The sequence below is a fragment of the Lissotriton vulgaris genome, chromosome 5, assembly GCF_964263255.1.
Source record: "Lissotriton vulgaris chromosome 5, aLisVul1.2, whole genome shotgun sequence".
NCBI classification, from domain to species: domain Eukaryota; kingdom Metazoa; phylum Chordata; class Amphibia; order Caudata; family Salamandridae; genus Lissotriton; species Lissotriton vulgaris.
Genome location: NC_141693.1, coordinates 1,689,076,046 through 1,689,103,939, shown reverse-complemented (window position 1 = coordinate 1,689,103,939; position 27,894 = coordinate 1,689,076,046). Strand labels below are relative to the sequence as shown.

General features: G+C 45.7%; 1 protein-coding gene across 2 annotated transcripts in view; it reads left to right on the top strand.

Moving 5' to 3' along the window:
* The window catches only part of TLK2 (tousled like kinase 2), a 1,405,344-nt gene that overhangs the window by 747,032 nt on the left and 630,418 nt on the right, over positions 1–27,894 (top strand). For both annotated transcript variants that reach the window (XM_086923830.1, XM_086923831.1), the window contains one exon: positions 15,677–15,743. In XM_086923830.1, the coding sequence (XP_086779956.1) occupies positions 15,677–15,743 (67 nt within the window). The remainder of the gene's footprint in view (positions 1–15,676; positions 15,744–27,894) is intronic.

The following is a 27,894-nucleotide window of genomic DNA, read 5'->3' as shown; positions in this document are numbered from 1 at the left end:
ACCTCCCCCCCTGGTCCCGGCAATACTTTTTCCGTCAAACGAGGGACCCTCACTTGAGCCCCTCGAGAAACTGGTAAAGTCCCTGCTGATTCCACTCCTCGACCAAGTTAAGAGCCTGGGGGATAGGCTTGACAAGTTTGAACAGGTCACCAGGGACAATTTTTTCTCCCTGTAAACCTTGTTGAAACTACAGCCAAAGCTTAGTGAGCACAATACAGACAGGAATGCTGGTAAAGGGGTTCCAGTGAGCCAACCATCTGGAGACCAGTCGACACTGCCAGCTAAGACACTAGCTACCGGGAATGCTCCTACTTTAGCTTCCCAGGCCGGTGCGAAGCAGGCAAGGTCGAGTGTTTCCATTCATGCGGCTCAAGTGCACGGTACTCCCAACCCCCCCCCCCCCCCCCAGCAGCGATAATACCCGCGCCTAATCCTGCCCATAAGAAACAACAGAAGGGAGGGGCTGGTTCAAACTTGCAACCCACAGCTGCTGCGCTGGCAAAAACCAGCGGAGTAGCGATAACTTCTAAGGCTAAACCTACTACCTCTTCGCCTAAAAATCCCTCCCCAGTGCCCATCCCGCAGAATCCGACACGTAAGTGCCCCCCGGTTAATCTCCCCCCCCCGAATGCCACCCGTATGTTGTTGTCCTCACCAAAGTTCCCGCCCTAAAAGATACACAGCAGGAAACTCACCAGGCGCTAAAGAATAAGGTCATCCGCTGGCTGAAAACCAATAGACCCCTTCCATTGGGCGTGGATGGCCTGATTCTTGGGGTACGCAGGGTGGGCTGGATTGGACACGGGGAAAAAACCTTTTGAGGGAGACTGCGTGGTGGTCAATTTTCAAGACACAAGAGCTGCCCATTCAATATGCTCCCAAGGGCGAACCGTGGCCGGTCCGGGAGTCGATGCAGTTGATCTATCCTTCTTCTACCCGCTCCTGAGGAGGCTTTGGTGGCTTGGAGTCCCGACGTCAAATTTTCCCCTTCTACTAAAATTCATAGCCCTCCGACCTCACCACAAGACCAGGTCATTGTTGAGACTGCAAGGGGACCAGGGGAGGCGAGGGCACCACTTCACCCCCCAGTTGGCTTCCCAACTGAGGGTGTTGTGGACTCATTTGCTCCTGTCGAGACCTGTAGCATTGCGGCTGTGGCGGACCCATCCCTTAGGGTTTTCAGCTGGAATGTAGCAGGCCTCGAGAGAAAGCTGGCATTGCCCGACTGGAATTCGCTTGTGGAGCAATACTCCATTTGCCTGTTCCAGGAAACCTGGAGTAAGGAGCCCCTACACAAGGCAGGATACTCCACCCACTATTTACCAGCTGTCCACACAGGAACTGGTAGGGGTCGCCCTTCAGGCGGCCTTCTCATCTGGGTGGCCTCTGAACTCAACTGCAGGGTGGTGGAGCGGGATACTAAATGCCCGGACCTCCTCAACATCTCCCTGAAAAACCCTCAGGGTCGAGTCATCTTAAACATCTTTAACATTTATGCCCGAGGCACGAAGGGGGGTAGAGAATCCCCAGTTATAACTTGCCTAGAAGCCCTGCCTTACAAGTATTGCACTCTGGTGGCGGGCGATTTTAATTGCACCTTTGAGCCCCTGGACTCCGAAATTTTACAAGATCAAGAGGAACATGACATCAGGTGGGGGATACCGTCCTTAGAACTCAGCCCTATCAAAAAGTGGACAGAAGTGGCCCTCCAGATTAACTCCATAACTATGGAGTTTGGCCTGAGGGCTGCTAATGGCAGGACTGGTTCTGATAAAGTAGGGGCCCATACTTACAACAGGCCTGGACACACGTCAAGAATTGATTATTTTCTTCTTGACGTAAACTTGTGGAGCATGGTAAAGGACATGGTGATCATCGCATCTGTGGAGAGTGATCACAATCTCCTCTCGCTCACCTTGTCCCATAGGTGGCTATCTAGCACTGCGAATAGAACCACTTGTAATCCCACCCCGGACCTGACAGCAGTTTCCAACTGTGGACGTCGGTTAAAGTGGGCGAAGCTGTCGCTCTCAGAGGGGAAAACCTCTGTCATCAGGCAGCTTCTTACCTCAGCTCTAGATAACCTTGACCCCTGTGAGGATGGGTTGTTGGAGGTGACCAATAGGTTCTGCACCATAACTCAGGCCATCAGCGACCTTTTCGTAGTCCCGGCTAGTACTAACAGGAGGAAACCCCGTACACGGGCAAGACAGGGCTGGTTCAACCAGAAATGTAGGGAGGCGAAGTCGCTTCTCATTGAAGCAGTTAAGTCTAAAATACCCTCCAGGACTAGGGTGGCCAGGAGGCACTATTCACTCTGCCAAAAAAATGCCAAGATGGAGTGGGAGGATAATTACTGGCAGGACCTCTTGGCTGCCAGTCGTGGGAAAGACGCCAAAGGCTTCTGGGACTTGGTGGGAAACAGGAACCGTCCCGATGACACACTGAGGACCTGCAGCATCAATGCTCAGACATGTTTTTCCCACTTTCAAACACTCTATTCCGCCATTGAAGGCCCACTCAATGATCCCTTCATCCTCCCGCCTTACACCTTAGACCGAGACCTGGACTTGTTTTCCGTACTGGATGTCACAAAGCAGATCAAAACTTTGGTGCCATTAAAAGCAGCTAGCCCGGACGGTCTCCCAGGAGACATCCTCCGAGCCTACTCAGAAGAATGGGGGGTACTGATCTCGGCCCTTCTTAACGCAATCATCGAGGGAGGATCTGTGCCAGACTCCTGGAAAGGAGCAGAGGTAGTCCCTATTTTTAAAAAGGGCTGCCGGGACTTACCTGGGAACTATAGGCCCATAAGCCTAATAGACTCGAGTCAGAAACTGGCGGGGAAAGCCATTTTGGGGAGGATTTTACAATGGGTGGACGACAACCACATTCTGTCTGATATGCAAGCCGGGTTCCGTTCAGAACAACCGGAACTATCGAACAAGTGTTCAGGCTCCTGTTATTGTACTGGAAGGTGGTGGAGCTAGGCAAAGGCAGTCTCTACCTGGCCTTTATAGATCTGAAGACTGCCTTTGACCTGGTTCCTAGGGAGGAACTCTGGAGGGTGCTACATGGCCTAGGGATGCCTCCGTACATCCTAAACCTCCTCATCAAACTGCATAACAACACCTATGCCCAGGTTAGATGGGGCTTGAACGGGGAAAAGACCGATAAGATCAGGGTCGAGAGGGGAGTGCGGCCGGGTTGCGTCCTGGCTCCCACCCTATTCTCCCTCTACATTAATGGGGTGGTAGAGCACCTACTCGGCGAACCAGCAGACGCCCCCACCTTGGGAGGCGTGAAAATTCCAACTCTGCTGTTCGCCGATGACACCCTCCTCATTTCGAAAACCCCCCAAGGTCTCCAGAAACTCCTGAACCGCTTCCAGGACTTCTGCACTATCAGAGGACTAGTCATCAATGTGGACAAAACCAAGTATTTAGTCATGCACCCTCCTCGTAAACTTGGCCGCCCCCCTATCTTGAACTCCACCCCCCTTGAAAGAGTGGCAGAATTCGATTACCTGGGAATCCGTTTAAGTGATGCGATGAGCTGGACCGCCCACATCAATAAATTGACAATTGGTCACAAAAGGGTGGGGGGGCCCTCCTCAAGGAGTACAATAATTCAACCAAACAATGTGTTGCCCCTTTGATAGACATTTATAAAGCCCGAGCTGTATCTGTGTCACTTTACGGAGCTGAACTGTGGGGCCTAGGTAAAGTGGATTCACTGAGCAAGGCCGAGAACAAATTCATTAAAGACCTCCTTGCCATCCCGATGAGTAGCCCGACACTCCCAGTCCTAATGGATGTAGGCTGTAAAACAATTGGGGACCAGGCACGCCTCCGACCTCTCTTGCTTTGGGCTCGCCTGTGGAGGGTTCCGGAGCTAAAATCCTACGCTGACGGACTAGCAGAGGTGATGCGCTCCGATGGTTGGCACAAGATCAAATGGCTCCGGGAAATTAAACAACTTCTAGGGGATCTAGGTCTGGACTCCTGTTGGCTTAGTCACTCAGCCCCCCAAAAGGAGTCCCTAAAAAAACTTTACTGGGAATGGGTCTTCGCGAAGCGCATCAGCAACCAACAGCACTGCAAAGCCACCGCAGCCTTCTTGCTAATAAAAGATGTCGTTGCCTTCGAGCCCTACATGGACATAATTACCATCGCCATGGACCGGTCTTTGTACATTAAATTCCGGTTAGGAACCCTACCCCTTGCCGACCTCTGCTCCAGGTGGAACAAATCCCAGCCCGCATCACGCCATTGTGCCCTTTGTCCTGACAAACCAGAGACGGTGCCACATTTTCTTTTTGAATGTCCGGATTATGGGCGCCCCAGATCACGATGGCTTAAACCAATTTGCAGAGAATTGGGCACTCGCCAGCATTCAGTCGCCCTCCGGATCCTTTTAACTAACACAGCCCCTCCCATTGTTTGTGCCTTTTCCAAGTTTTTAAAATGGGCTTGGTTGATTCGACTTAAAAGACTGTCCATATCAATTTAATTCTGTCTTAGTTAATTTATGCTGATCAAATGTGTTTTTACTCTTTTTATTCTTAATGTACAGTCATTTTTCGATATGCCGCTTTTATTCTTTGTACTGCTTTTATGATATATGCATATCGAAATAAAGCATTCAACCAACCAACCAAATGTATTTTTAAAGTTTTATATAGTGTGCCAACCAGTCTCTCTCCAACCTGAGTCCCTGCACTCTGTGTTCCCCAAGGCTCCTCACTCTCCCCCACTCTCTTCAACCTCTTCCTTCAACCACTGACTGTAATCCTTAAAGACTCCAACATCCAATATCACATGTATGGGGACAACACCAAACTCTACATGAAAATCACCTCCCCTGATGACATCAAATCTCTCAATGGAACCCTTCTCAAAACCCTTTACTGGCTTACCTCCAACCATTTCAAATTAAAGGCCCTCAGGACTGAATTCCTCCTCATTCCACCTACTAAGCAAACCCCCACTGTTTTGAAATTTCTCGGTACCCTCACCGCCCTCAACTGCACTCCGCACATCGTTGACTCCACTAAATCACTGGGAGTTGTGCTAGACAAAAACTTAAACATGCAAGATCACATCAGATCATCAACCAAAGGAGTGAACTTTCAACTCTGCATCCTAAGGAAACTCATACCCTACCTTCCCCAGGATTACAGTAAATCGGTAGTGCAAGCACTTGTCATTTCCAGACTAGAATGTGGCAATGCGACTATTTGCGGTCTGCCTAAACTCAGTGTAGCACCCATCAGAGCATCTCTAAATGCTGCCACTAGACTTATCACGGGCTCTAAGAAGACCAATCACATCTCACCGGACCTCAAATCGCTCAATTGGCTTCCCTTTGAAGCTAGGATGCAACTTAAGATCACTTGTATGACCCATAGAGCATTACACTCCAAAAAAACCCTATCTACCTGACAAACAAACTGGAACTTTCGGGTAGCTCCAGATCCACAAGCAGTACTGGCACTCTGATGCTCAAGCCCAAGAAATGTAAGAAGCTTAAAACTTGCAAACGTTCATTCTCTGGCATCGCCCCGAGAATCTGGAACTCCCTCCCAGTGGATACAAGACTAATTCCCTCTACTCTTGCCTTCAAAACGAAAGTCAAAAAGCTTCTTTTGAACAAACTGCTCTAATGAACTATGCGCTGAACTGAACTTGCTGTTAGGCTCCAACTGCCTCTAAGTGATTGTTTATTTTTACTTTTTGTCTGGTTGGCTCTTTATGTATATTGCCCTCCTTTTTCGCTATCACCGTCCTGCTTCCTTTTCCCGACCAATCTCTGCTTGCCCCTGTTGTATATCGACTGTTTCCATGATTTCTCTCTCCTACCTATTCTCCTTTGTCTACCTATACCCATGTAGAGCGCTCTGATACCCTCTGGGGTCATGCCTGTGCTATACAAAACTTTTTTTAAATAAAAATAAATAAAAACCGATCCTCTGATCAGGCTGGCCCTTGTGGAGGATCTTCTGTCGCAGCAGCAGGAGAAGGGCCTCCACTTGTACCGGTCAACTCTTCGTCTTCTTACATGGAGATTAAGCGACAGCAGTTGGCAGCTTTCAACCTTCCTCCCGAAGTCTGTAACGTTATCTTGGCAGCCATGCGTTCCTCCACCAATACTGTGCTTGCCTGCTGTTGGGGAAAATCTGTGACATGCTGTACAAAAAGAAATATTGATCCTCTTTCTGTCTCCCTTTCATAAGTTCTCCTTTTCATCCTTTCTCTTGCCCAGGAGGTCTCTGCTCTGGGAACTCTGAAGAAATATCTCTCTGCTATCTCTGCATTGATGCGGTTACCTGACCAGCCATCCCTCTTCAAATCCCCTATTATAAAAAAGGTTCTTGAAAGGTTTAAATTTGTTTCCTCCTTCCATTTTCAATATGCTTCAGTGAACCCAATCTCATTCTCTTTTTCTTATGTGAGCTCTTTTTGAGCCTTTGCATAATTGTCCACTCAAGCTTCTTAAAATCAAAACAGCCTTTCTCGTGACTATAAAATCTACCCAGGTACTCCTTGAGATTCAGGCTTTGTCATCCAACCCCACCTAATTCAATGTTTTCCCAGACAAACTGGTGCTTCATATGAGAGCTTTCTTTCTTCCAAAAGTGGTCACTTCCTTTCACGTAGGTAAATCTACTTTTTCGCTCAACCACATCCCTCCAAGGAAGATGAGCAACTTCACTTACTGGATCCAAAAAGAGCAAAAAATCTGTTTTAAAATCTACTACACTTTGGCTAAGAAGCAACCTCCTTAGGGTTTGCATACATACGGAGTCCTGGTCCTGGATGTCTGTCATGCAGCTACATGGACCTCCGTGCACACATTTTCAAAGCACTACTGCCTGGATTGTCAGGTCTGCCTATATGGACATTTTGCTTGTTTAGTCCTACAGTACCTCCTCATATGAAATTGGTGTTCAAGGCATATGGGCTGCAGATTGTACGCTTAGCATTAGATCGCCACCTGGTGTTGGGCTCGGATGATTGCAGGTTGTTCTCTTCTTGGAAGAAGTCTTAGTAGTCACGAGATAGGTGACTCCTCCCTTGGACAATACTGCGCATGGGCATCGGCTCCATCTTTAGATTGTTTTATTCCGCCACTGGGCTCGGATGAAAGTTTCTCCGCTCCGGCTAGAAAAAGACTTTTCAGCAACTTCGAAGCGCAGAACGTCCTCAAACTTCTAAAAACTACCTTCGACATAGACTACAATACTTTCGACACCATCAGTTCCATTCCGGTCATCGACGCGGGCCGTTGGGCCTACCGACGCCGTGCGGCCTACACCACATGGAAAGAACTCCGTTCCAAAGATGCCCGGTATGTCAAGCAAAGTTTCGACACAGCGAGCACCACGAGGTCTGCAACTCTGTCTATCGCCGGAACACGACGAGTCGACCTGCACAGCTTGTGCATCCTTCCGATCAAAGAAAACCATCCGGGATCGGAGGGCCCGTCGGCACGAAATGAGGAGATCAGCTCCAGCACCTTAAGATATCTTCGACGAAGAGGTTCCCCTCAATCCCGAAGAAGACTCACCTGATCTCCAGATTGTATCAGAAGCAGATTACTCCATTCCATCGGGTCAGCGCGTGAGTACTACTGCCCCTGCACCACATATTCTGCCCAAACTGAAAGCAAAGGTCAGCACTCTGCCCAAAGGGCCCAGTCGAGACGAATACCTGCTTCGAAAGCCCCGCCTTCCAGCCCAGCTCCGAAGAAACCAACTAAGCCTTCTAGTGCCTTGACACCGAGCAAGCCTCTTCCATCGGCACCGAAAAATAAAGATGCCTCGGCACCAAAGCCAAAAGACCCTTCGGCACCAAAGCCTAAAATAGTACCGGCACCGAAACATAAAAATGTACCGGTACCGAAACAAAGAAGCACCGGCTCCGAAGCCGTCCACTTCTACATCTTCGGTGCCGAATAACACAAAACCTGATTCTGAGGTGCCCAAATCCTCGAACATGCCTACAAAGCCGATAACGACATCTTCGGCACCGAAAACTATGCCACAGGATGTTATAACACCTCCCAAGGCTAAGGACACACTACAACCTCTGCTGGAACCGAAAAAATTGACGCCCAAGAAGGTTGTTGAGGAGGAGGAACTTTTTCAACCAGATCCTCGACAAAAGAAAATCTATATAGACCTAAAGACAGGTCATGTAGGTGCTACACCTCACAAAGAGACCAGCAGATGCACCACCCACACCTGTGGTTCCTTCCAAGAAAAAGGACAGTGCAACATCTCCTATGCACCCTTCCTCTCCTATACCTTCTCTTCCTTCTTCTCCTGTTCCTCCTCACATACCACCTCAAATCTCTCCTGTACATTCTCCATTATCATCACATTCCCCACAGCAGAATGATGATGAATACAATTTAGCTGGAGGGGAGGACATTGGAGAACCTGGTTCATACCATGTAGATGAGGGTATATGGGACTTTACAAACCCAAAAAATTGCCTATAAGGGACTTTACAAACCCCAAAATGTGCCTGACATTCCTGAACCACAGTCATACCCATCAGAACCTTCCCCTCCAGAAGATACCATTGGTTTTGTTCATCTGTTAAACAGAGCTGCTGTTTACCATGGAGTCCCTATGCATTCCGATGACCTTGAGGAGTATTTTCTCCTGGATACCTTTGAGCAGTCTCAGCGGTCTGCTCAAATTCTTCCCATGATTAAGGGGGTCATCAAACACGCTCCAGAGGTATTTAAAGACCCTGTACGCACTAGAATACTAAACCCTAGAATTGAGAAAAAATATAGACCGGCACCCACAGATCCAGTCTACATTAAAGGTCACCTGCCATTAGACTCATTAGTTGTGTCCAATGCTAGAAAAAGGGCAAATTCTCAAACTTCTGGTGAAGCACCCCCACCTGACAAAGAATTATAAGTAATTGATGCGTCAGGTAAAAGAATAGCTGCACAAGCTACAAAAATTTGGCGTATAGCAAATACACAAGCCCTCCTCTCTCGTTACGATGGGGCTCATTATGATCAATTAGAAAAACGAATTGAGCAACTACCAGATCAGTACAAAGATCAAGCAAATGACCTTATACAAGAAGGCAAGCTAATATCCAATGCCTCAATAAAATGCGCACTAGATGTCGCAGACACAGCATCTAGAGCTGTAAATACCAGTGTCATACTTGGGAGACATGCATGGTTACGCATTTCAGGGTTTAAACAAGAAGTGCAAACCACCATTTTAAACCAACCATTTAATCAGAACCAATCATTTGGCCCAGAAGTAGACACTACACTGGAAAAAATTAAGAAAGATAATGACAACGCAAAGTCTACGGGAGCTTTACAGTCCACACCAGCTAGAGGCTCCTTTCGTCGGTCCTTCTACAGGGGAGGCTGCAAACAAACTGGAGCAGACACTACAGCATCTTTCAAATCACAAACATCCTCTAACAAGGGATACTTTAGAGGAGGATACAGAGGCAATAATAACAAAGGAAGAGGTCGCGGTAACAATAGCAAACAATCCTCTTCCCTCACAAAACAGTGACTACCCTCTGCTCCCCCCACAGCATTCCACTCCTGTAGGGGGCAGATTAACACCGTTCCTGCCTGTCTGGAACTCCATTACAACAGACAAGTGGGTAAGACAGATTATCCAACATGGCTACTGCCTAGAACTTACAGCAACCCCTCCAACCATACCTCCAAGGCAGCGTCCAATGTCTACAGACCATCTGACTCTGCTTCAACAGGAAGTTCTATCACTTCTACAAAAAGATGCTATTCAAATAGTTCCATTAGAAGAACAAGGAACAGGGGTTTACTCGCTGTACTTTCTAATTCCCAAGAAGGACGGAACACTAAGGCCAATTCTCGACCTCAGGCCCCTCAACCATTACATACAATCAGATCATTTTCATACGATTACTCTACAACAAGTGCGTCCACTGCTGCAACAAGGGGACTTCCTTACAACACTAGATTTAAAGAACGCCTACTTCCATATCCCCATACATCCTGCTCACAGAAAGTATCTAAGGTTTGTACTGGAAGGACAACACTATCAGTTCAAAGGCCTACCATTCGGAGTGACAACGGCACCACGAGTATTCACAAAGTGCCTAGCAGTGGTAGCAGCACATCTCAGAAGACAACAAATATAGGTCTTCCCTTATCTAGACGACTGGCTCATAAAAGCCAAGTCATTCAATCAGTTTGTCGAACACACACATCAGACAATTCAAACGTTGCACGACTTATGGTTTACAATAAACTACACCAAGTTGAACCTGCAACCTTCGCATGTACATCAGTATCTAGGAGCTACATTAAACACGTCTACAGCCCTAGCGTATCCCAGGTCAGCCAGTATACAGAACATTCAAGCCTTAGTCGCCACTTTTCAATACCAACAGTCTCTGCAAGCCAGGGTGTTCATGAGACTTACAGGCATGATGGCATCTTGCATCTTCATAGTGCAACACGCAAGATTGCAAATGCGTCCATTACAAGAGTGCCTAGCACAACAGTGGAACCAAGCTCAAGGTCAACTAAAAGACCTGGTGTTGGTCGACAGCCGCACGCATCGCTCTCTACAGTGGTGGAACACCAAAAACTTGACAAAGGGGCGGCCGTTCCTCGAGCCTGTTCCACAAGTAGTTCTTACAACAGACTCATCCCTCACAGGCTGGGGAGCCCATCTCTTACATCACACAGCTCACGGTCAATGGAACAATCAACAAAAACTGTTCCATATCAACAATCTAGAGCTGCTGGCAATATTCTTAGCACTCAAGACTTTTCAACTTCAAGTACAAAACAAAGCTGTCCTATTCCGGACGGACAATATGACAGCCATGTACTATATACAAAAACGGGGGGGGGGGGGGCACTCTCTGCAACTGTCCCAGCTTGCACAGAACATTTGGAGATGGGCCATTCCTCAAAACATACATCTGTTAGCGCAACACCTTCCAGGAGTTCACAATCAGATAGCAGATCTGTTAAGTCGGCAGTCACAAGGGATTCACGAATGGGAACTACATCCACAAGTTCTTCAACTATTCTTCCAAAGGTGGGGGCACCCACACATAGATCTGTTTGCCACCCACGAAAATGCAAAATGCCCAGCCTTTGCTGCCAGGTTTCCTCACCCACTGTCTGATACAATGAGATATGGATGAACTGGTCAGGCAGATTTGCGTACCCTTTTCCGCCTCTCCCACTAATTCCATTAGTAGTGCGCAGGGTCAGACAACAGTCTCTCACATTGATCCTAGTAGCTACCACATGGGCACGCCAACCGTGGTTCACCACACTACTAGATCTCTCTCTAGTTCCACTTCAAAAGCTACAGCTCACACCCTCCCTGTTAACGCAGAACCATGGAGAAACCAGACACCCAGACGCAAACCAACTGAATTTGGCGATCTGGCTCCTGAAGTCTTAAAGTTTGGTTATCTAAACCTACCCTCAGACTGTATGAACATCATTAAAGAGGCTAGGAAACCCACTATCAGAGCATATATTGCAAAAATAATTATATCGATCCCCTGGATGCTTCCATCCAAAATATTATTTGTTACCTTTTACATCTACAAAGGTCTAATTTGGCATATTCTTCCATACGCCTGCACCTTGCAGCAATTGCAGCCTATTTACAAAACAGGCAACATCTGTCTCTCTTCAGAGTACCTGCAATCAAAGCATTCATGGAAGGATTAAAAAGATTAATCCCACCCAGGTTGCCACCTTCTCCTGTGTGGAACCTGAATATTGTCCTTACAAGACTCATGGGGCCCCCTTTCGAGGCTCTACATAAATGTGAACTGCAATTCCTAACATGGAAAACAGCTTTCCTTGTTGCCATTACCTCTCTCAGAAGAGTAAGTGAGATACAAGTGTTCACTATACAAGAACCATTTTTTCAAATACATCCTAACAAAGTGGTTCTTAGATCTAATCAAAAATTTCTTCCAAAGGTCATCACTCCTTTTCACCTAAATCAATCCGTAGTTACCTGTGTTTTTCCAAAACCCAAACTCTGTAGCGCAAAGGGCTTTACACACGTTAGATGTTAAAAGGGCTCTTTTATACTATATAGATGGAACTAAATCCTTTCGAAAGACAAAACACTTGTTTGTATCTTTCTCTCCTTAATACAAAGGCAACCCCATCTCTAAAGGTGGGATTGCAAGGTGGATTGAAAAGTGTATACAAATATGCTATATTAAAGCTTAAACGTACATTAACAGTTCCTCCCAGAGCGCACTCCACTCGCAAACTAGGAGCCTCTATGGCTTTCTTAGGAAACATACCCCTAGAGGACATATGCAAGGCAGCAACATGGTCTACACCACACACCTTCACTAAGCACTATTGTGTTGATGTGCAAGCCAAGCAGCGAGCTGCATTAGGCCAGGCTGTCCTTAAAACTCTCTTTCAAATTACTGCAATGATACAGGTGACCACTGCTAGGGGAGACACTGCTGCACAATTGATGCGAAGTATACAATCTGCAGCTCATATGCCTCGAACGGAAAATGCTACTCACCAGTATGCATCTGTTCTTGGCATGTAGAGCTGCAGAGTTGTACATGCCCTCCCGCCTCCCCGGGACTTGTATCCGTTCCAATTTTTCATCTTACTTAGATGCACACGCATGGACATCCTTTTTTTCTGTACTTCCACTAACTCCATCATTTCCCATCATGGCGAAAAACAATCTAAGGATGGAGCCGATGCCCATGCGCAGTATTGTCCAAGGGATGAGTCGCCTATCTCCTGACTACAAAGACTTCTTCCAAGAAGACAACAACCTGCAATCATCTGAGCCCAGCACCAGTTGGCGATCTAATGCTAAGTGTACAACTCTGCAGCTCTACATGCCAAGATGCATACTGGTAAGTAGCATTTTCATTTCACACCATCCTCCGGGAAAGATCTTGCTTCGGTATATATTCTAAGGAAAAGAATTTGCGGCTAGAAGTTTCTATCAAGTTACTTACCTCCGGTAACACCTTATCTGGTAGAGTCTCTATCTAGCATCCTATTCCTTACTGACCCTCCCCTCCTTCCCACTATGCAAACAGATTTCTATGGACAGGGCTGTTCTTCTTTTAGGGCCCTAGTTTTCCACATCAGTGGTCTGTGTTCTGGGGTGGTGCCTATATAGTCATATCGCACATAAAATCTGGCAGCACGCTGAATACCCCACGTGAAGCCGAATGACGCCACCTACCGGCACACAGAGGTACTGCTCACTAAAAAAAAAATCCAGATCATGCCTGGGGATAATTATAAGATAAAGGAGTCTGCGGCTAGATAGTCTCTACCAGATAAGGCATTACCAGAGGTAAGTACCTTGTACATTACGTTCCAAGCCTTTTTTTTTTGATCTCGTCATGTGTGGTGCAACCATCCTTAACCAAATCCCTAAGACAAAATGGAAAAGAGTGATGTTGAGAAGAATGTGAGATCTTGCGTCACAGAGAATTTCTCATTCTGTGATAACGTGTCGCCTCTAAGAGCTTGGCGCCTAGAAGATTTGAAAAGAGCACAGAAAAATTATTGGTCAGTATATTCGATCTGATTATGTTGTCCTGATCCCAGTGGAAGTGAAGTGGCAAAGCTATGTTATAGGTAAAAATGTGACGTGTTAACGTGACCCATGATATGACTGGAGCTGTGCACTGCCTGATGAAATAAAATAAGTTTGAACCTAATTGTGAGTGCACGTGGAGTAAAAGTCAAAATCTGTTCCATTCTTTCACTTCCTTGTCTTGCTGAGTGTGGTCTCTCTCCTGTCCAGCAGAAACACAGCCAATGCCTTTCATCACATATTACATATGTAATATGCATGTGAGATAAACTAAGGATTAACATTGACATAGGTTTTTTTTGTTGAAAACTAATTGATAAATGAACGAGTGATTGGGATTTTGAACGAGTGGGAAGGCATGTGAATGAGTGTATGTGCGAATGATTTAGGGAGTATAATTGGTTATTGTGAGGAATTCTGAAGCTTTGTCGATAGACAACTGAGTAAGTGGTAGAATGTAGATGGGTGAAGATAAGTGAATTGTTGAATGTGGGAGGTGAATTTGAGAATCTTGGTAAATGAATGTTAGAAATGTTAAGATATATGGGTGAAAGACGTGCGAGCCTTAAGGAAACTGGAATTTACACGCAGTCCTCAACAAAGTTTCTTATTGAAAATACATCAGTGACTGAGCAGGCAAATGTGACTTTGCAAATGAGCCAATTGGCAACTGAATGAGTGTATGTGTGTAGGGTTGGCCAAAATGCAGGTGACATTGGTGAAGGATGAAGGGAATCAGGCCAGTCAGTCTAGTTTGTCTTACCAGTTGTGATCGCTTTGTGCTGAAATGCATCCAGTGGTGGGATATACATTTGCCCCCACTTAAAAAGTTCAAATCCTGGTAAGTCCACTAAATCTTTTATCCTGTAGAGGCCAATAAAATGGATAATATTGAGTTGAGTGAAAAACATTTGTTGTTCTGTGCCAACCTGTCAATGCACAATTCTCCAAATATATTTGTTATATTAAAAAAATATACCCTTAATCTTTCTTTGAATTTGAAGGGAGAGATAATCCTATTCCCCTTTCCTCCTCTCCTCGACTCAGTGGGCATGGTTGCTTCTTTTGGGAAAGAGTATGATACTTGCTCATTAATTGATCATTTATACTATATGGCACACTCATGGCAGAGCATTGTCTCAATGCCAGTAGTGCATGTGACATAGCCATGACGAAATGGGAATATTCCCTCAGCACTCAACACAAACCCAGAAAACAGTCACAAACAAATTCACTAAGTAGTAAGTGAGCATCAAGAAATCAGACTAGCAAACAAATACAGTAGATACCCACAAATGCTGACACACATGTACACACAGGCAGAGACAAATGGCACAAGCATATGCACACACTATCTAAGAACATGGCATAGGCTTTCAAATTATTTATCAAATTTCATACATGGGCATGCCAATAGAGAACAACAAATAATGCTCCAAACATGGCTAAACAGCTGGTGCCTTATCAAGATGCTATGTTATGTATGCGGAACCTGCCAGCAGTGGTCATTTTATTTGCTAGCATGTGGCTAATTAAACTGGTTATCATGTGGGTGTTTGATGAGCAGCAGTTCACGATTGCACCAAACCGCTTATGGAACATGGAAACATTACAAGAAGAATGTCCTGTGATCTGGCAAGACCTCTTGCAAATACCCATCAGGAGGGTTGTTCTCATTTTGTCAACCAGAAATTCTTTGAACTATTTTATGAGTTTACTTCAGAAACAAGTATTAACATTTTTTATTTTGAGTTTCTTAAATAAATTCAGATGTAAGGTTTCACTATTTTACCCATTTTTTTAAAAAAACGCTCTCACAGGGGTGAACCCCACAAGCTCTCTTTAAGAGTATTGATTTCTCTCAAGATGATTTTCAATGAATGGATATACACCCCACCCCTTTTTTGCAGGCCGCAGCTGCCACTAGTAAATATATTGACCATGTTGACATTTTGCCTTACCATATGTCAGCCCGGTCAGGTTACCCTGGGGTACTCCTCTTCTGCAGTAGTAATAGGCCATTCTGACATTTTCTTTTTGTATTGTATTTTTAAACAGGTTAACACTGGCTGAATACCATGAACAGGAGGAAATCTTTAAACTTCGGCTAGGTCATCTCAAAAAGGTAAATGCAGTATACCCTGTTATTTATGTAGTGCCATTGTCATTTTTTCTTTGTTTGTGCCACCCCGCACACCTCTGTCTTTCACAACTACTTGAGTTATTCTACTCTAATTTGTATTTTTTTCTGCATTCACCCATACCCTTTCCTCATCACTATAGGTTTTCCCCATCCTACTTCTCTTTAACCCTCTTACTTTTGTGTGTGGTGCTTTTCTCACATACTAATTGATGTATACTGCAGTTCGGTCCTGCATATATAGTGTTGCTAAATTTCCTGCATCCTACAGCACATTTGGCTAGGAGAACTTTCAAAGCAAGTGATAACTTTGTCAACTGTGGATGCTAATAGTTTGAAAATTGTCGACTGGCCAGTGACCGATCTGGAGGCAGGTTCTGTATTATGACAAATGTCAATGCACAGATTTAACTCCATGGGATATCCCCTGTTCATTAGTTAATTCCTCACACTGTTCTTCACAGTTTGGGTTGCCGCTATGGTGCACTTAGGTGGTTTAGCTGTTAACTGTGCTTTTTTTATGCTTCCAGTACCAAACCCAAATGCTTTAAATGGGACTCCAAATATGTACTTAAAATATCCATATAATCCAGGTCGGCAGCTGGCAAATTTTGGTTAAATCTTAGGATCTGATCCACAAGCCTTTAAAATGTGACTGGGGCTCTGTGTAGCCCAAATGGAAGCACTTTAAAATGAAACAGGCCAAAAACTTCTACATATACCTTTGTGAAATTTAGGGTGCTAATGTATTTGTCTGACCCCAGTATCTCAATGAAATCATCCACTCTGGGCATAGGATATGCATCAAAAGTAGATACCTCTTTAACTCAATGAAAATCGATGCACAAATCGGTGGTTCTATTCCCTAGGCATCAGGCTAGATCTGGGAACATTTCATCAGTACCTTACTGTGCCATTATGCGGCACTATTTAACACCACACTGATGCTGTTCCCCTTCGGAAATGTGTGAAGCCTATATAGGCATCCTACAAAAGGGTCTGGGTTTTGTTCCCACCCCACTGAATGATCCATTTACTCTTCATTTCGAACTTGCCCAGTTTTTCCGGAAAATCAAACTGAGAACCTTTTTCGGAGACTCTGTTGCCAGTGGATCTGAGGGAGATGGACATACTACCCTCAGGAACAAATCCTCCTTCTCACCTCCAACGCAAAACATACCATGCAATGTCCTAGCATTTGAACAGGCAGTCCTAGCTGAGATTGAAAAAATCAATTTCAATGATATGAAAGGATTCCAGAATATCAACAGAGGAGAACAATCGGCCCTACAAGACCTGCAACGAAACAAAGAGATTGTAATAAAGCCCGCGGATAAGGGTGAAGCCACGGTCATACTGGATGCCACCATGTACCAAGATGAATGCTTGAGGCTACTCGCTGATAACAACAGCTATGAAATCCATCAGAGAGACCCCACTAATATCCTCCTGAACAGGATTAAGACTATTGTACACAAAGCTCTGACGAATGACTGGATAACAAGGAATGAGGCAGATTTCCTCACTAATACTGACCCCAGGATGCCGAGGTTTTATGTCCTGCCAAAAATACACAAAAATATATTTCCACCTCCTGGCAGACCTATAGTGTCGGGGATAAACTCTGTATTGGAACCCCTCTCACAATTTTGTGACTGGTTTCTGAAGCCGATAGTCCAAACATCGAGGTCATACCTGCGAGACACCAAAGATGTCCTCTGTCATCTCCGAGATATGTATAAAAAGTGATGGTCCTTGACTTTGGTTTAAGTAAACACTTGAATGGATTTCATTTGTTTTTCGGTTATGCAATTAAATTCGCATATATTGATTCAATCAAAACAGTGGGAGAGATGTGTTCAATAGTAGTCAATAACCACAAACGCCGACTGAAGCTGTCTTGTGGTACAAGCTCTCCTGCGGCACCAGGCCTATTGAAACGATTTCCCGAGGTGACTTGAGTACCTGCCAGAGATACTACACACCGGAATAAGGGCGAACATTTACGTCCCTGATATACTCAAATACCAAGAACACCGGAACGCCCGAGGGGGCACCAGTAGGACCGCGCCAGAATTTCTTTTTAAGCGGCCCCACTGAGTGTACCAGCCTGATAGAGAGTCAATACATCATCTGACCATCACAAGACATTAGGTGACCTACCCATTAGAAGCGTGGACGGAGGTCCATACTCGAACAACTTCACTGGTGTAAGATCCAGACGATCTGTTGGACAACGGGCCAGCTACACCGCCCCCCCCCCCCTACAGTCCTGAAGAAGACCCGCAGCCGAGGTCCTCAATATCCCAAGAGCACCACGGTCGAAACGTCGACGCTTACCAATTGACTTGCCTGTATCCCTCCTAGTTTAATTGAGGTTTTTTCTTCACCCCCCCCCCCCCCCCAATTGATATTTACAGGGGACAGGCTCATATGATAGCGGAGGCTATCCCGCTTTGTATTGTGTAAATAATATAACTGTTTATCACCATTGTCTTTTCCTCCACTTTCCTTATCACTTGAGCACCCCTTTCCCTTCCTCACTGACTATACTCTTGATAGTCTATTGCGCCGTTTAGACAACTGTTTTATCAAATTGTAAATAAATAAGTGAATTTTTGATATAACAAATATACATAGTGTGGTTATACTTTGATTGCTTTTTTAATTTCCTGGTTTTTCCAAGTCAATTGTGTCAAACTTTTTGGTTGACTACTATTGAACACATCTCTCCCACTGTTTTGATTGAATCAATATATGCGAATTTAATTGCATTACCGAAAAACAAATGAAATCCATTTAAGTGTTTACTTAAACCAAAGTCAAGAACCATCACTTTTTATACTACTCATACCCAGGTCCTTAGATTCTGTGGGGGAACCCCATTGATTTAATGATCTCCGAGATATGGACATCAACCAAGAGGAGGACATTTTCATCACCATGGATATTGAAGCGCTTTATACAAGCATCCCACAGAGACGAACATTGGAAGTGGTCGAACAGATTCTTTTCGACCAGGAATGGAACTATGTCACACCACAGCATTTTGTGATAGACTGCGCAGAAATTGCCCTAACGGAGAATTTCTTTGAATTCAATAACGTTATATACCATCAGATACAAGGCACGTCGATGGGGAGCACATTTGCTACCAGCCTGGCGTGCCTGTATGTCTGGCAATTCGAGGAGGACAACATCTTTAAAGACACTAATCCCTTTTCTATGAATCTGAAAACATGGAAAAGATTCATAGATAATGTCCTTATAGTGTGGAGAGGTACTACAGAAGAAGCACTTCTTTTTGTGGACTGGGTGAATGGAATTGATCCGCATCTGAGATTCAGTTACAAGATTGAAGAAAAACACGCCATATTCCTAGACTTAGACATTTGTCTTACATCCGAAGGAATACGAACCAAAGTCCACAACAAACCCACAGACAAAAATAGTCTGTTACTCTGAGAGTTTCCATCTTAAAGCTTTGAGACAGAACCTCCCAGTGGGCCAATTCTTAAGGATCCGTAGAAACTGCTCAGATCTAAAGGGTTTTATAACACAAGCAGACGATTTGGAAAAGAAGCTGCTGCCTAGACATTATCCAAAGAGACTGATAACTAGAGCCAAAAAAAGAGCGAGGAACAACCATCGTGAGTCACTACTAGAAACTACACAGAAAGAGAAAACTGACAGACTAGTGTGTGTAACAACTTTCACGCCCGCCTCTAATAAAATTCAGAACATCGTCCGTAAGAAATGGCATATACTCAACTCGGGCCAGACGGACTGGGCACAACCCCTTTTCGCCTTTAAAAGAAGCCGTAACATCAAGGATGAACTTGTACATACAACAAGCATCACACAGGGAAAGGACACTCAACTAACACTATGGGGCCATCAAAGACCAGTGGGCCATTACCCATGTGGTGGCTGTGTTGTATGCGAATTCACTGACACTATGAAAGAAGTGGATATAGGTACCAGCAGACCCTGGGTTCTAAACAATTTCAGCAACTGCAACACTGAATGTGTGGTATATATGCTAACCTGCCCATGCAGGAAAATATACATAGGCATGACCACACGAAAGGTGAAGATTCACATCAGCGAGCACCGTAGCACCTTCAGACGACGGAAAGATAATACTAAACTCACCAGACATTTTTTGGAAAGCAATCATAAAGATTCAGATCTAAAATGTACTGTACTGGAAGTACTGAATAATGAAACGACGAACCGCACACATGCCCTTCATGTGAGAGAACAACGCTGGGTGTTCAGGCTCAACGCCTCCAAACTTGGCCTTAATGATGACATTCCATGGCTGCAAATGAATAAATGAATTAAACTCTCATGACACTGAGGTCTCTCTGAAATAGGCGTGATTAAAGCTTTTTGAATAGACAAAGTTGGGCTCCACCCAGAAATAACTAAATAACTGCATAACAATATGTTCCAGTGGATGTAGCCTAACTACTCTATGAATACATGCTTCCCCATATGACTCATGGGTGCACCCATTGTTATGCACGATACACCATCATAGAATGCATGGTAAAATCCATTACTTCAATAGTCCAGTACTGGGTTTTATGTATATATTCGAATGGGAAGTTCCTTGATTTTAAAACGTACTTATCAGACATTGAGATGCCATCATACAGCTACTAATGGGACTTATTCTCTCTCTCCCCTCGTCTCTTGGCGCCGGGACAAAGTTTTCCCCGATTATCCACATAGAGCGCTTCGTGTTGTTATGACTACGAAACGCGGATGCACCGAATGGGCGCTTATGTGCTCCATCACGTGTCCAACACTAACCAATAGAGAAAGAGGCTGCCCACATCATAACGAGGAAGCCACGCCCGCCTGCCACTATGTGGAAATGTACAATACAGATTGAGGTTGCACTGCCCTAACACTACCTCCGTTACCTTGTAACGTAGGAAGCACGCAATCTTCTTGTGTCCGCTCCTAGAATTACTATATTGGAAGTGTGTTACACTCGGGCATCATAAACACGCCCACCTGGAACAACGGATGTCTGATCTCTTCTGACTAAGCGCCGTATTTCCACGCCCCCTTCCAGGTACGCAATCCTATCAGACTGGGGTGATAGTGAGTCCGCTTCAGACACAGGAAACATGACGTCTGACTAGCGCGCCCATGCTCACGAAAACCGATCCACCTGGGCATGATTAGTTTGTAATGGGCCGTACTATATAAACTTCCACCTCAGTATCCCTAATGTCGTCGGGGAGGAACAGAGAGACGTACATCATAGGTGGTCCTACTGGGAATTACCTAACACTCAGTAAGTTGCTGTTTCTGTCCTGTTTATGTTGCTACTGCCTGCACCATTACTCTGACCTCTCAGAATATGGTCTACAACTTCCCCTTGTTTGCTCTTTCTCTCTCCAGTGAGTGTGATCACTGGGTAATCCCTAACCCTCGCCTCCCATGGGGCAAGTCGTCCCCCCCCTAAAGGGTAAGATAAATGATTGCTCTTTTTGGTTGTATTTTCAGGGAAATCACTGTTCATATAATTTATTATAGATTCTACTCCATTGAGAGTATTGAATCACACAAACTAGACCAAGTATAATTATCTTTATTTACACATAAACTATATTGACTCACTACTGTCATTTGACTTTTCACAGGTCAATGGACCCCCTGAGTGAATAGAGACTATAGGTCATATCCACAGAGTGGCACTACCAGTACAGTATGGTAAGATTGGAGCCCCTCAATTTGGTCCTGATGAAAGCCATGTACCTTTTGGACACCTTGGCTGAAACATGTTGACCTATCCTTTAATATTCACTTAGCGGTGATTGGATAATTGTTTTCTTATTCACCGCGCTTTTTGCTTTTAGACCCCACATTGTTCCCTCACTAAATAAAATTACATTGGGGAACTCTTGATGGCTTTTTAAATTCACTTTTCCTTTTGGGCCCCCACTCACTTAAGTAAGTGCATCCCTGTCGTCAGGTGTATGCCCGTCCTCCACCAAACGGGGTTTCTTGAGGGCGAGGACTGGCAGATGATGAAGCATGACACCTGGTGGTGTGTGATGCCAGTCCATCACTTTTTGTGAGATGCCCTTGTAACTATACGGCACCTCACACTATCTTGGTCATATTCTAGAAGTGGTCTCCATTTGTGATATTTGATTTTGACTGGAGGCTGGCCATCTTCTAGAGCCCTACTGCTTCTTGTTCCCCCCTCGGGTACGTACCTGAGCTTTCCTGTGTTCTTATAAGCCTATATAGGTGCCATTCCCACTTGCTGACATCAGTCCCTTTCTTTCTGCACCACCAGACGCGGATCCAGATCTCTCTCTCATCTCTCAAAGACACTTATCTTGATATTTTCTCCAAATTGAACAGTGTGCATGCATTGTCTCCAGAAAGCAACCGGTTTTAAGTGCTGTAGGGACTATTGAAAATAAATATCTGTGACAGATCATCATCAGGTGTGCCTGTGGGTGCCTGAGGTGGAGTCACGCCTCCAAGGCCTGCAATGACTGTAGTTCGATGAACCCAAAGGCCATCCGAGACCATGAGTCTAAACTTTACATCTCCAAGCTCAAGTAGATTCGTCAATGAGACTAATCTAAGTTGTGGTCCAAGTGGAAGGTTAGGTCCTGGTAACATTCCCCTCAGGAGTTGTTGAAGCCGCTTCAGAGCCCAGACATTGTCATCATCCAAATTGTCCGGTAAGTCCAAAAAGAACAAGACATTGAAAAGGGACTAGGCCCCCTCTCACCACTTGCATTTTCCTGAGATGGGGCTGGAGGGGGGCCGTGGCTATCCGTCTCAACCCTGAGTTGCTGTTCAACTTCAGAGACTATCCCGGATCTGGTTCTGGCACAACCTGAGTTTCTGGGGCGTCTGCCACTCCACAACAGAATGAAGAGTGCCGCATAGCCATGTTCCGGCTCTTCGGATCCTCTGGCTTCAGTCTGGAGTACTCCGGCCGGTTCACCCACAGCGCCAGTTGGTCCCTCTGAGCCTGTCACAACGCCAAAGGTCCAGACAATGCCACCGGTGCCATCGCTCACACCAGGCCCCAGGACTTACACGCCTGTACCAAATCCATTGACGCTGGATGAGGAGATCCCCAGATGCTCCCTGACTTGGAGTCAATGATGGGCCGGCCTCGAACTAAGCTGCCGCCAATGACAGCCGAGGTTCCGCTTCCTCCCCTTGATCTGCTTCCTCCACAAAGAAGACCAATAGTCGAACACTTTATTTCGGTCACTAGAACCATAAAAGCAAATACATAAAATACATCATTACAAATGTACCATATGCTCAAAATTACAAGGTTAAAACAGCAACTATAACAAGCATTTGCAATGCAATAGGTCTCGCATTAGGAAAGTTTGAGCTATTGGTATTGTACATGACAATTTTTTTTATTTATGTGTTGGTTTTGAAAATAGCGAAATTAATAGCTTTGTCATTTACAATGCCAATAGTTTTAACTTTCGCAAATGTGACACCTATAGCATTTGTAATGATGTGGTGGTGTCTGTGAGTGATGTGGTGGTGTCTGTGAGTGATGTGGTGGTGTCCCAGAGTGGTGTGGTGGTGTTGTGGTGTTTGTGAGTGATGTGGTGGTGTCTGTGAGAGATGTGGTGGTTTCCCCGAGTCATATCGTGGTGCCCCAAAGTGATGTGGTGGTGTTCCGTGAGTGATGTGGTAACAAAGTCCTTAATAGTGCTCCTTTTATATAACTCAGAAGGATGAAAGGCTGAAGGAACCTTCCAGTTTATGAACCCGGATCCACACAATTTATACAGAGACAGACATCTGCTGTGGATGTATTAGTCAACGAGTAACCAGGCCAGCTCTGCAATTTATATTTTAAATGGTGAAGCGCTGTCATTAACTATCTGCTCTTCTTTTATTTGCTAAAGAGAGTACTAGAATGTCCAGTTTTTTTTGTAGCTTTATATAGCGCGAAGTCGGCCTGAAAGTATTGGAGCGCCGTACATGAGCGCCAGATACATTACACAAAGACACATTCATTTTTTGGTAGGCACAGGGGGATTAAGTGATTTGGCCAGAATCAAATGAATCATGTTGGACGAGTCCCTCGAGCGCGTGCTGAGACAGACGTCACAGGGGGCTGACTCACGAGCGGCACGAGGTCGTGTTGGTGAAACTTCTCTTTGACACTGCTGACCGCAGTGCAATGACTTCTAAAAGAGTTTGTGCTTTTAATTTTTGTTTTGAAAATCGTTCATACTGGTGGGTTTTTAACGTGGTGTAAAACAAGATTATAGTTTTATTTAAAATCATATATTGAAAACCGAATAAAACAAGCATACACAATTATTAAAAGACATAGGAAAACAAGGCCTACATTTATCACACAAAAAATCTTTAACACAACATTTATGACAAAGCACCAGATGCGGCTAACCTCTGCAACAGGTTTGTAAACAAATGTCGAGAAAAGAGATAAAACCCACGCCCCAGCTTCACTTCTAAAGAGAACACAATGAACTTTATGGTGGACCAAAAGGATACTATAAAACTTGTGCTTATCTCTAGGAAGCGCAATAAAGATGTGCGTCTGTGCTCAAGAAAGCATGCCATGCAAACTACTTTCATAACTTATCACATGTGCAATCTGCACAGGAAAAAGGAGTACACTATTATATAGCATATACTTGTGTTCTACATTCATATGTTTTCTTTTTTATTAATTATCACGCATACGGACTGCTTATTTCAAACTAAATAATCATATTGCATAGCACTTCGCTACCTGTACTATGGATTTTACCTGTAAATATAAAAAGCTTTTATATGTAAAACATCAGTCTCTGCTGTAAAAATAAGCAGATCACAGTGGCGTGTTCGCCATGCACAACCATAGCTCTACTTAAAATGTATGTTATACCACAGGGTGTAGATATATGTTGTTGGGATGGCAAACATTTTAAAACACAATTGCAGGAGGTGAAAATACTGTAGTTTAAATAACCAAACAGTGTGCAGCACCAATAGAGCCAGTGTTTCCCAGAGAGCCGAACCGGTTCCTCAGTGGCATGGCCGCGGTTTAAACTACATTTATGCTAAATCAGAAGGGATGTGGCGGCAACAATACCAAATCCAGTTTTATCTACCTCTGTGCGCATAGCTTTGTATCTGTGCACATCATACACAGTACATAAAACACATCATTCCGTGGCCGTAGGCGAGACCTAAAAACTGCTGGTGCTCAGACCCAGTGAGACCCGGCCCACTTAAAGCCCTGTCCTGCAGCATCTAGAAACCCAGATAACTATAGGCTTCGCACTAACTGCCCAACTTCCGCGGCCCTTAGGGATTTGTAGGCTCTAGACTCGTATGATTGACTGCCTAGGAGACCTACCGTAGTGCACTGCCACCTCCTACTTCTTGCCAGTTGAATGTCGATGCCAACACTGTGCAATCTAATCCTGCTTCCCTAAGAGGCCAACCTCCGTATGGGCTTGGAGTCTCCACTGAACGCAGAGAAGGTTAGATGCCTAGAAAATATTCTGGCTCTGGTGTTGACGCTGTGGTTTGGAAGGGACTGGCTTGTGTTTCAGTGCATGCCAGGGCGAGTCGGCCCCACCTTCCCCCTCTTGCCCGGGGCAGCAGCTCACACCTTGCTAATCTAAAAAGGGAAACACATTTCCTTCAAATAATTGCTGTTCTTTGGCATTCTCCGCGGTGTTTACGCTAATCCCACTTTTCGGCAGCAAGCAGTGCAGGTGCATTAGCTGCTAAATCTTTGCTAGTTTAGCTAAAGAGCAGTGGGATATGTCACGTGGAAGGGCAGTGGTGCCAGGCAGTGCTGCAAGAAAGGAAGCGCTGGCAGGGTGTAGAGTTGGCACAGGCGAGGGGGTCTGGACGGGGCTCCTTGGCAGAGCTGTGGGGCCCATCGCTGCCATAGTCCAAGTACATACAGTCACAGCGAGGGTCATAGGCAGAGTTGTGTAAATGCCCCAGTGCTGAAATAACATGTGTGTCATGTGCAGTGTGATCTGCACCGGTAGAACTGCGCACATGTCTGTCATAGACTCATAGTGCTGAGATGGGCCGAGTGCTGCACGTCGGTACTGAGTTGGGTACACTGGCAGAGCTGTGTGCGCGCCCAAGAGTTCTGTGTAAACAGTGTGTGTCTCTCTACTGTAAGCGTCTGTAAATCGGATTCGGAACTGACATGCTTTGGCAGAGCTGGGTGTCTGTGGTGAGCGACGGGGAGGGGCGACAGTATGTGACCGGGCATCTTGGCGATGGAGTGGAATACTGGCCTTCCAACACGCCGAAACCCTTTTATTAAACTGATGACATATGGCTCTCGACTGTTATCACTGTGTCTAAGTTACATTGTGGCGTGTGCAATACTACAGTGGGCCTGTATAGTGGAGCTCTGTGCGGTATTTGTGGATCCTTGCTCCAGCCCATGGTGGGTGAGCGATGAAGCCTCTGTCCGCTGGAGAGTGTGGCCCCACTTCTCAAACACTTGGTCAACACGTAATCTCCCGAGACACACTCTTGGCCCTTCCCTTTGTCTTCAGCTAAATCATGGGAGCAACGCATGCCCCCTTTATGGAGCATCCGAGCCAGCGGCCTTGGTGCGTCACTGGGGTGGAGGATCGGAGAAGGGGCGGGAGCTTGTCTACCGCCCTCCCCTTTGCCCCCCCCACCCCCTCTTTGCTAGGCTTACTAAGGACAACACTAGAAAGGTGGCAGTAAAGTGTAATGAATAAACATTTTAATCCACTTGACGGGTGTGTGCCTGAACACGGTCTAGACGTGAAGATGATGGTTGGCACAGCATCGTCACGAGGAGTCCTCTGGATGGAACTGAACTAAAACGAGCATAGGAAACGGACGCTCGGCCTTGACGACTGGCAATGCAACTAAACTGTACACAGTCTCAGTTGATGCACGATCATTCAAGGCCGGGGATACCGCAGCGATTGTGAAAGGGACGCTGCTTTCAATGGCCGTGAAAGTAATTAGGCCAGCGATGCGAGGAAGAGATAAACAGATGTGAACGCGCGCGTTCAGAGATAAAAAAAAATACCACCGGCTTCTTAACAACGTACACAGTTCAGTGCTGTACACGCGCGACGCGATCCGATTCTTTGGACAGGAGCGGCGGTGAAAGATGATCTGAATCTGGTCACAGGGACCCTGCGGCCCGCGCCTGCCTACCATAAGGTTCAGCCTCTTGTGACGTCAGGCGGGTCCGCTTGCTCATGGCGTACAAGAGGCGATGGACGGCACTGGAGCCCCTGGCCGCGTCGCCCTCGCCCGCCTGCCGTAGCAGCACTGGAGCCCCTGGCCGCATCGCCCCCGACCGCCCGCCCATCCATCGGGAGGCGGGCAGAAGGAGCCCACAAGAAAACAGGGATTTCATCAAGAAAAGAGCCCGGTGAGGTAAGGGGGGGAGAGCGTGTGTGTGTGCGTGTGTGTGCGCGTGTGTGGATGCGACGGCGGGGGTGGGTTCTCTTTTTGTATGGGTGCGTGCGTGCATGGGCGCTCGTGTGTGTGTCTCTGTGTATGCGCATGCGTGTGTGGTGTTGGAGCTTCCGAGGCAGGAGATGGGCACGGCGCCGTGCTCGCCCACGAGGTCAAATCTGCGCTCGTGCCACCCTCGTGTTCACATTCCCAAATACGGCTGACAATAGTTGTCGAGCAGACAGCAATCAATGCTTCGCATTGAATGCAGGTCGAGCTCGACCTAAAAAGGAATATATAAATCACAACATGACCCTCCCCAAGGTAGTATACAAATAAATATTCACATACCTCTCTGTACAGTATAAAGTGCATATCCAACAGAGTTTCACCCGTCCGCTTTATTAATAAATTACAAGTGCGATAAACAGATCTTCATTAAAACTAAATAAAAAAGCATGGGACCAGGAAAAATAAAATCGCAGCACTTTGCACCAAATCAAAAAACGTACAGCATGCTAAAACCAGTTTTTCTGGTTGCGTCCAAACCTTCCAGCCCAAGATGGTAAAGGACTGCAGGTTCACGTGATACCACGTGACCAGGACCCACAACTGCTAAAGCGGGTGACCCCGATATTTCCTAGTCATTACCACTGCTATTAAAAATCTGCTCAAGCAA